General features: G+C 45.3%; 1 protein-coding gene across 2 annotated transcripts in view; it reads left to right on the top strand.

The window, feature by feature from the left end:
- The first annotated feature begins 6256 nt into the window (after window positions 1-6256).
- arhgef1a (Rho guanine nucleotide exchange factor (GEF) 1a) overlaps window positions 6257-12274 on the top strand; it is an 84642-nt gene continuing 78624 nt past the window's right edge. Inside the window, exon 1 of one of the 2 annotated variants that reach the window (XM_034601138.1) lies at window positions 6257-6519. In XM_034601138.1, the coding sequence (XP_034457029.1) occupies window positions 6457-6519 (63 nt within the window). In that variant the 5' untranslated portion in view covers window positions 6257-6456. The remainder of the gene's footprint in view (window positions 6520-12274) is intronic. The other variant, XM_034601137.1, reaches the window with a different exon arrangement.

A 12274-nucleotide genomic window follows, 5' to 3' on the forward strand; every position in this document is an offset into this window, starting at 1 on the left:
TGCATTACAGTAGTCCAGGCGAGAAAGTATAAAAGCATGAGTCATCTTTTTGGCATCTTCCAGAGTGAGGTACAGTCTTACTCAGTCTTACCCAGAGTGTGTGCGTGTCTGTGTGTGTGTGTGTGTGTGTGCGTACGTGCGTGTGATCATCCACAAGCCCTGGCCGTTCAGGGTTAGGGTTAGGGTGACCCAAGGATTGTCATTATTCAATTCTCCTGGGGTCATTGAGACCAATGGATTGTCATTCTCGATTCTCCTGGGGGGTCATTTAGACCCCCAGAGAGGGCTCTGTGGTGCTCTGTGGGGTCATTTAGACCCACACCTGATTCCAATTGTAATCTCGGGGGGTATATTAGACCCACAGAGAAGCCGGTGTGCCATTCTCCATGTGCCACCCTCCCTGACCATGTCACAATGTCACGTCAGGCGCGTTTCACCAGAGAACAGGTTCTCCAACAGCTATTCTCCCAGCAACCATCCTCTGAACCCGAAGAGGACGCGAAAGAGCAAGGCCGAGAAGCGGACGGACAAGCAGATGGAGAAGCAGGCCGAGAAGCAGACCGAAAAGCAGACCGAGAAGAAGACAGAGACGACGAAGACGACGACGGCGATGAAGACTACGACCCAGTGGGTGATGCTTCTGCAGATTCGTCATCCTTGGAAGAAGAAGAAGAAGGACAAGACCACGGCACCACCACCACCACCACCACCACCGGACTCATGGAAAGAGAGACCTTCCTGTCAAGAAACGGGGAAATAACATGGTCCTCGAGAGCGTACGGCCGAGAGGAGGGCCGCTGCTCCTCCTCCTCTGCTGCGGATGGAAGCGCCGCCGCTACGCCTATCAGAGTCCCCCCAGGCCCCACGACGACGTCCCGCGCCAGTGACATAGCCTCGACGTTCCGCCTGTTCGTCACGCCGACGGTAGAGAACATCATCTTGGAGATGACGAATCGGGAGGGTCATTGAAAATACGGCGATGAATGGAAAGGGATGGACGAGACCGACCTGCGCGCCTACGTAGGGCTGCTGATCTTAGCGGGCGTGTACAGGTCCCGGGGCGAGGCCGCCACCAGCCTGTGGGACGCCGAGAGCGGCCGGGCGATATTTCGTGCCACGATGCCCCTAAAACTCTTCCACACGTACTCCAGACTGCTGCGCTTCGACGACCGCGAGACGAGACGAGCCACGCCAAATTGGCGGTCGTGCGAGAGGTCTGGGACGCGTGGGTGGCGCGGCTGCCGCGCCTCTACAACCCGGGGCCCGAAGTGACTGTGGAAGAGCAACTGGTTCCGTTCAGAGGTTAGTCTTTTTTTTCGTTTTTTTTATATTATTATTATGTTATGTTATTATGTTATGTAGCTATAGCTAGATAGCGGCCGCTAGTCCTCGTCCTCATCTCCTCTCCTCTCATCTCTTCTCCTCCTCTTCTTCTCCCTAGGCCGGTGTCCTTTCCGACAGTACATGCCCAGCAAGCCGGCGAAATACGGGATCAAGTCGTGGGTGGCCTGCGATGCAAAATCCAGCTACGCTTGGAAGATGCAAGTGTACACCGGAAAGCCGAGCGGCGGACGCCCAGAACGGACCCAGGGGTTGTGGGTAGTGCTCGATGTAACGGAGGGACTGCACGGTCGTAACATCACGTGCGACAATTACTTCACCTCCTACGAACTCGCGCGGCAGCTCCTGGAGAGGACGATCACCGTGGTCGGCACGGTTCGGAAGAACAAGCCCGAGCTCCCGACCGGGCTGCTCGCGGTCAAGGGAAGAGAGGTGTTCTCATCCAAGTTCGCATTCACGCCCACCGCCACTCTGGTGTCCTACATCCCAAAGAAAAACAGGAACGTGGTGCTCCTGAGCACGCGGCAAGCGGAGGCCGGCGTCAGCGACCGTCGTCCTGGACTACAACCGCAACAAAGGAGGCATGGACAACCTAGACAAGGTGATCGGAACGTACAGCTGCAAGCGGATGACCGCGCGCTAGCACCTGGTCATCTTCCACAACATAATCGACATCTCTTCCTACAACGCCTTCGTGATATGGAGAGAGATCAACCCCGACTGGATGCCGGGCAAGCGGAACAAGCGGAGGGTGTTCCTAGAGCAGCTGGGAAAGGCGCTGCCCTGGCACCCTGGCTACCGGACCAGGGCCTGTAGGGCCGGCTGGCGTCGGCCTCTCCGCTGACGAGGGACACGGGGCGGGGGCTGCGGGGGCTGCAGGCGTCAGTCTTTCCGCCAACGCAGGAACAGGGGCTGCAGGGGACGCTGGCTGCACCGCCAGCCTGGGTGCAGGGACAGGGGGTGTCGGCTTCATCGCCAGCCTGGGTGCAGGGACAGGGGACGTCGGCTTCACCGCCGACCTTGCTGCGGGTGCAGGGGACGCTGGCTTTACCGCCAGCCTTGGTGCAGGGGTAGGAAGGGGGTTGGAGACCGGAGCATCCGTCGATGTCACAGCCGACGCACCTCCCAGAGCCGCGCCCTCCACCAGTGCTGCGCGGGGGCGCGGAATCGGCGACACGCTGGTCACCGCCCGCGGCCGCGAAATTGGGGCCGTGCTCACCGCCTCCTTCGGCGCGGTGTGGCAGGCTGGAGCAGAAGCGGGTCCCAACCGGGCCAGCTGACACTCTGTCCGCATCGCCTCCCTCTCCACCTGCCTCAGGAGCGCCTCCAGCTCCCGTCTGGTCGCCGCTCCCTCCTCCCGGTACGCGGCCACCAGGTCCTCCATCATCCGAACAAGTTCCCATCCGCGTCTCTGGCTGCGTAGAGCCCCACGTTGGGCGCCAGTGTGGCAGTCGCCCTTGCCACAGGGCTCTCCCACACACAGCCAGAGACAGAAGTGCTCATCTGTGGTGCTCTCCCAGCCCCCTCACCTCCACACCCATATTCACAAATCACAGTTTGTCTCATAGGGCTTTAACAAGGTGTAACATCCTCTGCCCTTAACCCTCAACAAGAGTAAGGAAAAACTACTAAAAAAACCTTTTAACAGGGTAAAAAGAACGTAGAAACCTCAGAGAGCCACATGTGAGGGATCCCTCTCCCAGGATGGACAGAAGTGCAATAGATGTCAAGTGTAAAGGAGAACATCAAGATAAAGGTTTTAGCAGCATTGATAAGGGTAAACATTTTGAAGCATAACTGAAGGTCAATGAATTGACGGATCAGTAATGGTCGAGTATCTGAGGAGAAATACTATATATCAGGCAGTCCTGCTGCAATCATAGTCTATGGTCAGCTGCCACCACGATCATGATCCACCATCAAGATCGGATGCCACTATAGTCCACAGTCATTGTCCACTGCCGCCATTAGGATCCATCATCAGCTGCCACCTCGATCGTGGTCCACCACCACTATCAGATGCCAACACGATAAAGGATCCACCATTATTATCACGATCAGCCAGCACGATACAGAATCCGCTATACTGGATCCACCATTACGATCTCTGATACGCGATCCGCAGATCATAATCCACGATGTGGCCACAGCTGGGGCCCTGGATCTGCGGACGATAAGGCAAAGGGACTCCGGGGAAGAAGTCAAGTCAGTAACATGTATTGATGAGATATGAATTTCTTTGATATGATAATGATTGAGAAGAGGAAGGAGAAGCTGGAAAGAGAAGCTCCGTGTGTCATGTGTCCCCCGACCTTCTAGACCTATAGCAGCATAACTAAGAGCGGGTCTAAGACAAGCCTGGACCAGCTCTAACTATAAGCTTTATCAAAAAGGAAGGTTTTAAGCCTACTCTTAAACGTACAGATGGTGTCTGCCTCCCGAACTGAAAGTGGGAGATGATTCCACAGGAGAGGGGCTTGATAGCTGAAAGCTCTGGCTCCTCCTCTACTTTTAGAGACTTTAGGGACGACAAGTAAGCCTGAATTCTGGGAGCGCAGTGCTCTAGTGGGTTGATATGGTACTATCAGCTCTTTGAGGTATAATGGTGCCATATTATTAAGGGCCTTGAAGGTGAGGAGGAGAATTTTAAATTCTATTCTAGATTTAACCGGAAGCCAGTGTAGTGAAGCTAATACAGGAGAAATGTGGTCTCTTTTCTTTGTTCTTGTCAGGACAAGTGCTGCGGCGTTTTGGACAAGCTGCAGAGTCTTTAACGACTTACTGCTGGAGCCTGATAATAAGGAATTACAATAATCAAGTCTGGATGTAACAAAGGCATGGACTAGTTTTTCTGCATCTTTTTGAGTATGTCTGATTTTTGAGATATTACGCAAGTGGAGAAAGGCGGTCCTAGAAATTTGTTTTAAGTGTGAATTAAAGGACAAATCAGGATCGAAGATCACTCCCAAGTTCCTGACTGTTTCATTGGAAGCAAGGGCAATGTCGTCTAGCGCAGCTATATCATTAGATAATGTATCTCTAAGGTGTTTAGGGCCAAGTATTAGAACCTCTGTTTTATCTGAGTTTAACAAGAGAAAATTGCGGGTCATCCAGGTTTTTATGTCCTTGAGAAATGCTTGGAGTTTAGTTAATTGATTACATTGTTCAGGTTTTATTGACAAGTATAACTGGGTGTCATCCGCATAGCAGTGGAAATTTACCGAGTGTGTCCTGAAAATATTTCCTAGTGGAAGCATATATAATGAGAATAAAATTGGGCCGAGCACAGAGCCCTGTGGAACACCGTGGTTAACTTTGGTGCGCACAGATGACTCATCATTAATTTGCACGAATTGGAATCGATCTGAAAAATATGATTTAAACCAGTTCAGGGCGGTTCCTTTAATCTAATTAACTGTTCTAGCCTCTGTAATAAAATTTGATGGTCAATTGTGTCGAATGCTGCACTAAGATCTAACAGAACGAGGACAGACACAAATCCCTGATCTGAAGCTATTAGAAGGTCATTAGTGACTTTTGCCAAGGCTGTCTCTGTGCTGTGATTGGCTCTAAACCCCGACTGAAAGTCTTCATATATATTATTTTCCTGAAGAAACTCGCACAGCTGATTGGCTATAACTTTTTCAAGGATTTTAGACAGGAAGGGGAGGTTGGATATTGGTCTGTAATTGGCTAAAACCTCTGGGTCTAGGGTGGGTTTTTTGAGAAGGGGTTTGATTACAGCTATTTTAAAGGACCGTGGTACATATCCTGATGATAATGACAGATTGATTGTGTTTACTAACGTACTATTAATTAGGGGCAGAATTTCTTTAAGTAATTTTGTAGGAATGGGATCTAAGATACAAGTTGTTGGTTTAGAAGATGAGATTATTTTGGTCAGCTGATCAAGGGTTATCAGAGAGAAGCTGTCTAAATAATTGGTTTCTCAGCTGTTTCTGAGATTTCTGTTCTTGGTAGAGTATTAGTGCCAATTGAGGGCAGGAGATGGTTGATTTGATTTCTAATAGTTAGAATTTTATCAAGTCGAGTGAGTCAAGGGCGGCATAGCTTGCTCAATCCATTCTTTTATGAGTTATGTATGTGTTCTTGGTAAAACAGCTCAGCCTCTTCTGGGGAGTCGAAGCTGTGATCCACGCCGCTGAAGGTGATGCATAGGTGGGCAGGGTAAATGATTCCAAACCGTACTCCTTTCCGAAAGAGCAAGGATTTCACATTGTTGAATGCAGCTCACCTCCTGGCCACAGCAGCACTGAAGTCCTCATACAACATAATACTGTGTCCTGATACTATATTGCAGCATTCCTCTGCCACTGCAGCACTCTTTGTTTGCCGATGTAGTGTTAGAAACGCACTGTCACAGGGTGAGATCTTTGACGGGGCTTAGGTCTGAGGCTGCGATGGGCCCAATCCTACATCCATTGTATTGTCAAATACTACTCAGCTAAATTTTTGTCAGACAAATGAATATATGATTCTGTAGAACTTACTGTAAGTATGGTGAGTATAGTGTTTAAGAGGAATTACCCTATCATAAATAATACATTAATATTAACCATATAAATTGATGGGTTACCCATCAAATACAAGAAGTTCAGATGCATCCTGTCATCCTTACAACAGAAACATGTGCTATGAAAGTTTTGATGAACTAACAAAATAATACAAGCCCTTTTTAGATGGTTTCTGATGTAGTAAAGAGCAAATAATTGTCTGTACCAGGCATGCATAGAGAGCTGAACACTGTGTGTGTGTGTGTGTGTGTGTGTGTGTGTAGGTGTGTGTAGGTGTGTGTTTGTGTGTGTGTGTGTGTGTGTGTGTGTGTGTGTGTGTGTGTGTGTGTGTGTGTGTGTGTGTGTGTGTGTGTGTGAGGGGGCGGTGATGATTCAGAAGTCAGATTTCTCACAGGAACAGCCTCTTCACTAGAAGCAGAAGTACATTGCAGTTGGCCAGTGAGGAAAGGTTTTAGTTTTTTCTCTTTCTGAGGATCTAGAGAAGCGTGCAAACATTAATATTGGATATTGAATTTTCTGACTTGCTGATTGCCTGAATCTTCCTGGAACCTGTCATTGTGAGAAAATCTGAGCTGTCACAATGTCAAGAGTTGCCAATCTGTCAAAAGTGCGGCAAGAAAGGATGAGGGAGATCAACTTGCGGGTGAGTTGAAATCATCGGACAACGACCACTTCTGTCTAAAATGGTGTGACGTGTTTGATTACAGGAAAAGGTTAATTCACTGACTATATATTAGTATTGTAGACATGTAGAGATTACAGCTAAATCGTACAATGTTTTTTTGGTTTCCTTTCTGTTTTTGTCACTTCCCCTGTTTTCTATATCACTGTGTCCTTCCCTGTTCCTGCATAGGGCCTGCTCTTTATCACAAGATTACAGGCCCCTCAGACCAAAGGACCTGATAGCTGCACTTGTACATCTTATTAGAATATGAAGGATAATGCGTGATGTATATGTATATGTCTTTGCTTGTACACAGTGTGCTTCACAGGGGATATTTGAGTACAGCAACTGTTGCCATGGAAATACAAGTGGGTGTGTGTGTGATATTATTGCTTTCTTTGTGAATATTGTAGGCCTCAATGTTTCTAAATAAAAATACAAAAACGCATTCATGTGAACACCAGTGATTACATAATCTGGTGGTTTTATATGAGCCATCAGCTATACACCATCCACCCTTCCTCTGCTGCACCTCTGACAGCTCTCTTTTTTATTTATTTTGAAAAGCTAAGATGACCTCGGCTTAACAGAAACATGGAAAAAATTTGAACTGACTGTCATTTGTGGTGAGAAATTGGCAAATGTATGAAGGTACAATGTGTGACAACTCAATATGGTGAAAACTCAAACAACGTCAAAGGAATAGTTTCAAACTGCCTTGCATTAAAATGGCTGTACCACTGTCGAACAATATATTGAAAAGCCAAATCCACAGAACAGGAGACATTGAGAATGCATCCAATTGGATGAAACTCTAATTCTCAAGAGTTTTGGGCCTTTTATCTGTGATTTACCCTCATGACAATTGGAGGAGATATGTGGTCCAGACCTTGGTTGGTACCAATACCTTGATTCTTTGGTGATGTGTATGTCTTACATCTCCAAAACTGTTTGCAGACTTATCAGGGCTTCCTTTAAAACGTCAAATATTTGTAATATTTAGAAGTAAAAATCTGGAGGATTTTGATTATAATTATGACAATAAAAGTTGTTGCCAAGCAACAGCAACCTTTCTAGCTGTTAAGGCTAACAGTAGCTAGCATAACACTGTTCAAAGATTTTACAACTTACAATTAAACTAGTTTTCTCAACATATATTGACGATGTCTACCAAACCATTTTCTCACACCAGACATTTTTTACTGCAAGTTGTTGCATCTCAGTCTTCTTTTTGTTTAACAGTTGATGAAATTGGCTGTGTGTTGTAAGAGTTGAAATTGTGGAATGTACCTTTAAAGGGGACATAGCATGCAAATTCCACTTTGTTAGTGCTTCTACACGTTAATGTGGGTATCTGGCATGTCTACCAACCCAAAAACTCTGGGAAAAAAACACTTGCGCGTTTTGTTATGGTTCCTCTAAGTCAGAAACGTCATGCTTGAGCGACTCGATTGAGCTTCCTGGGTTTTGTGTCGTAACAAGGCACTGGAAGTCTCCCTACATGGTCTTGGCCCACCCCCCATCCCCCCCCGTCCCCCCACACTCATTACGCCGGGTTTACACCGGAGGCAGCGCAGCGCCGTTCCCAAGTGCGCAGCCGCCTGGCTGTTCACACGGGACGAGCATTTCTCCGCTGGTCAGCCCGCGATTCACTCACATGTGGCATTTGTCTGGATCGTTGGGACTGGGAGGCTGCAGCAGCTGCTCGGGAGCGACCGCTCGCTCTCCCGTGCGTGAGCTGGAATTTGTGTCAGCGCCACACAGCCAACAGTGTGGAAGACTTCCACAGTGTTCAGCGCTACTGTACGCCGGGTTACAGTAGTTACGCCGGGTTAACACCGGACGCGGAAGCGCCGCTGCGAGGCAGCGCAGCGCCGTTCTCAAGCGCGCAGCCGCCTGGCTGTTCACACGGGACGAGCATTTCTCCGCTGGTCAGCCCCATAGACTGTATATATAAGGTCAGCCCGCGATTCTGCTTTCTCTGCTTGTTGTTGTACCCGTTGAATGTCGGGGTTCGGAGGTAAATGATGGTCTTCATAGCCATGTTTGATTCATGTATGATAGAGTAGTCACCGTACAACCAAGCTTAAGGAGTGTATTTTAGCAATATATTAATTTGGGATTAAAAATAAAAACGTCTTATATGCAGTATCCAACCCAATTTCAAAAATCGTAACCGATTTTGAAACTCTCGCAATCACTTGATTTTGAATGTTCTTATCTCATGTGATGTTGTTTAGGCAGAGATGAGAAGAGAGGTGTGTCAGGAATGTTTGATGATAATAAACCTATTAAATGATAAAAACTTACTTGAACACAATCTGTGGATTTCACTTAATGAAAAATATCTCAGGTACGCAGGCAAAATCTAACACTGGGTCTTATTCAGAGGCAGTGCCAATATAAGGCCATGGGAGGCCAGGCCTCCCAAAAAGATCAAGAAAATGTTCTGCTGAAGACTTGTGTAAATGATATGGCTTGCTGATATGCATTAGCTAATAGATATTATTTTGGTGAGAGAGATAGAGAGAGAGCATGTGTAAGCGCTTTAAGTGGTCATCAAGACTAGAAAAGCCCTATATAGGACTGATTCTTTAATATTTGATTACTATGAACATCGAGCCCACAGAGGTGATATGCCTTGTAATACGTAATTGCAGAGGCTCAAATCTACGCCATTGTGGCAACTTTCTTTCTAAGTATATAGACTGGAAGATCAAATTTATGCAATTTCTCTCCATTAAAACCAATTAGGGGACTTTAGGGGATAAAGGAAAGATGAGTGGAGGAGGTGGGAGTGGCAATAGTGAGTAGCCAACAGTAGAAACAATAGCTGTATGGATATTGCTGTTCTGCTGGGCTGTTGTGCTGCAGTGACTGACACATGGGCGTTTATAAACAGAGACAATAGATTTATTGTGAGAGCTTGTTTCTCTCTTTGATTTGTGGTGAGTTACTGGATCATTAAAGCATTGGAGAACTTCAGACTGAAAAACAACTCAGACATTTGAAAAAAATATATAGTTTTCAAAAGCAAAACATTTTTAAAACCACTGATTTAGTCTTAACAGCTTGTTTTATTATCTATTGTTTAAAATCTTAATTTTAAAGGATCTAAAGCTGTGAAAATAAATATGATGGAGTATAAAATACAATAACTCTCTTTGAAATGTATCAGGGACTCCCCCCTCCCGGCTCTGGGCGCAGCCCCAGATGATTCACTGTTCAGCTGATGCCCCTGGTCTCCAGTTATTATCTTAACATTCTGGTAGCAATTTTAGAGTTACTCATACTATTAACTACACTGCACAGCAGAAAACACTACAACTTCTGAAAGTGTGGAATTAATTTAAAACCATTTTATCATTTATATGCATAATAAAACACTGAAAGACTTTATGTTATGTTGTGTTGATATATCAACACAAGTGAGAAGTCATAGCTGGAGCAATATGTCTACTGTCACTTCTGCTTTTGCATGTGTGTTCATGTGATCATGACAAGAATTCCTCTTTTTTGAGTACCAGCCTACAGCTGAAGAGAGACAAACAACGCAAACAGATGTTATATTCAGTTGAAGCATGCGGGAAGCTCTGACTTTTTTCTGAGGAGATGCCTTTTTATGGTGGTTTATTTACTTTCTATTGTCCGATTTTAAAAGGTTTGAGTCAAATTCAACTGTGTTGTTCACTATTACATTATATCAGGGTACTTTAGGGTGAGACCTGACAATATTATAGCGAAACCCAACAGTTCCCACAACAAGCAAGCATTGGCGACTGTAGAGAGAAAAAACTCCCTCATTAAATGGAATAAACCTCGAGCAGAACCAGACTCAATATGGGCGGCCATCTGCCTCGACTGGTTGGGCTGAGCAGAGAATAATGGTGTGAGTGGCGGCTGTGGGGATAGAGCAGGTTGTCCTCGAACCAGAATGTCAGCAAAAGCCCTATGAGACAAACTGTGATTTGTGAATATGGGCTATACAAATAAAATCTGATTGATTGATTGATTGATTGATTTTGAATTCTATTCTGAATTTTGCAGAAAATTAATGCAGATATGCTAAGACAGGAGTAATAGCTCATCTTCAAGTTCCTGCCAGAACTTGTGCTGAATCATTTTGGATCAACTGGAGGCTTTTCAATGACTAACTGGGTCATCCTGATACCAAAGAATTACAATCGTCTAGTCCAGAGGTAACAAATGCATGGACTGGTTTCTCAGCATTCTTTTGAGACCAGATTTTTTCGAATTTTCATAATATTGCGCAGGTGGAAGAAGGCTCTCCTAGAAACTTTTTTGTATGCTGGGGCGCCATAAGGGGAGGGAAGTAAGGACGATTCCAAGGGCCTGAGCACTTACAGTGCAAGGAGCTAATTGGAATTGCTCCAATTCTTCTTCTTCTTCTTCGAAATAATTCTCCTTTTTCCGGGCCTCAACATATTTAAAAATTCACTCACGTCAGTTCTGGTGAAAATGTATGTATTTTAATGTGCTTGGGAAAGTGCGTCCAAAATTAGCTCAAAAGCGCCCCATACAAATTTTGCCCAAGGTTCCTCCTATTCATTTACTTTTGCCCAGAGAAATTAAATTTGGTACACAAATGTATCATGCTAAGACACAAAAAACATCCTCTTGTCACCCTTTACCACATCCAACAGAAAGTCAGCCATTTTGGATTGATCGGCAAATTTGGCACGATTTTTTATTTCGTTTTCCCATGTGCTACAAAATCCTATTCCTCCTACATATTTTATCCGATCGACTTCAAATTTGGTAGACAGCGTGTAAGGGACGTTTTGGTTAAATTTTTATTTTCTGTGAGTTAATTTTCAATTCAATTTTATTTGTATAGTGCCAGACACATACATTATCTCAAGGCACTCTACATCGTAAGGTTGAGACCTTAAAATTATAAAGAAACACAACAGTTCCCACAATGAGCAAGCAAATTTCTCTACAAACAATATTTCCCTATAAACAATATTTCCATAGTGAAAGATGTATATTATGTACATATTCTCACTATTTTCATTTTTATTCTATTGCCTTTTTTATTCTTTTATCTACCTCAGTCTTATCATCAATCAAATTGTATTTGTATAGCCCATATTCACAAATCACAATTTGTCTCATAGGGCTTTAACAAGGTGTGACATCCTCTGCCCTTAACCCTCAACAAGAGTCAGGAAAAACTACAAAACAGGGTAAAAAGAACGTAGAAACCTCAGATAGAGCCACATGTGAGGGATCCCTCTCCCAGGACGGACAGAAGTGCAATAGATGACACGTGTAAAGGAGAACATCAGAAAGATAAGGGTGTTTGCAGCATTGATTACAATAAACACTTTGTAGCATAATGGAAGGTAAATGAATTGATGGATTATTGTCAGTAATGGTCGAGTATCTGAGGAGAAATATTGTATATCAAGCAGTCTTGTTGTAATCATAGTCCATGGTCAGCAGCCACCACCATCAGGATCCACCATCACGATTGGATGCCACCATAGTCCACAATCATTGTCCACTGCCGCCATCAGGATCCACCATCAGCTGCCACCTCAATCGTGGTCCACCACCACTATCAAATGCCAACGTGATACAGGATCAGCCATTATTATCAAGATCAGCCAGCATGATACAGGATCCGCCATTATTATCACGATCAGCCAGCATGATACAGGATCCGCCAATACGATCACGATCTCTGATTCGCGATCCACCATCATAA

This window comes from Hippoglossus hippoglossus, chromosome 11 (assembly GCF_009819705.1).
Source record: "Hippoglossus hippoglossus isolate fHipHip1 chromosome 11, fHipHip1.pri, whole genome shotgun sequence".
In the NCBI taxonomy this organism is placed as follows: Eukaryota; Metazoa; Chordata; class Actinopteri; order Pleuronectiformes; family Pleuronectidae; genus Hippoglossus; species Hippoglossus hippoglossus.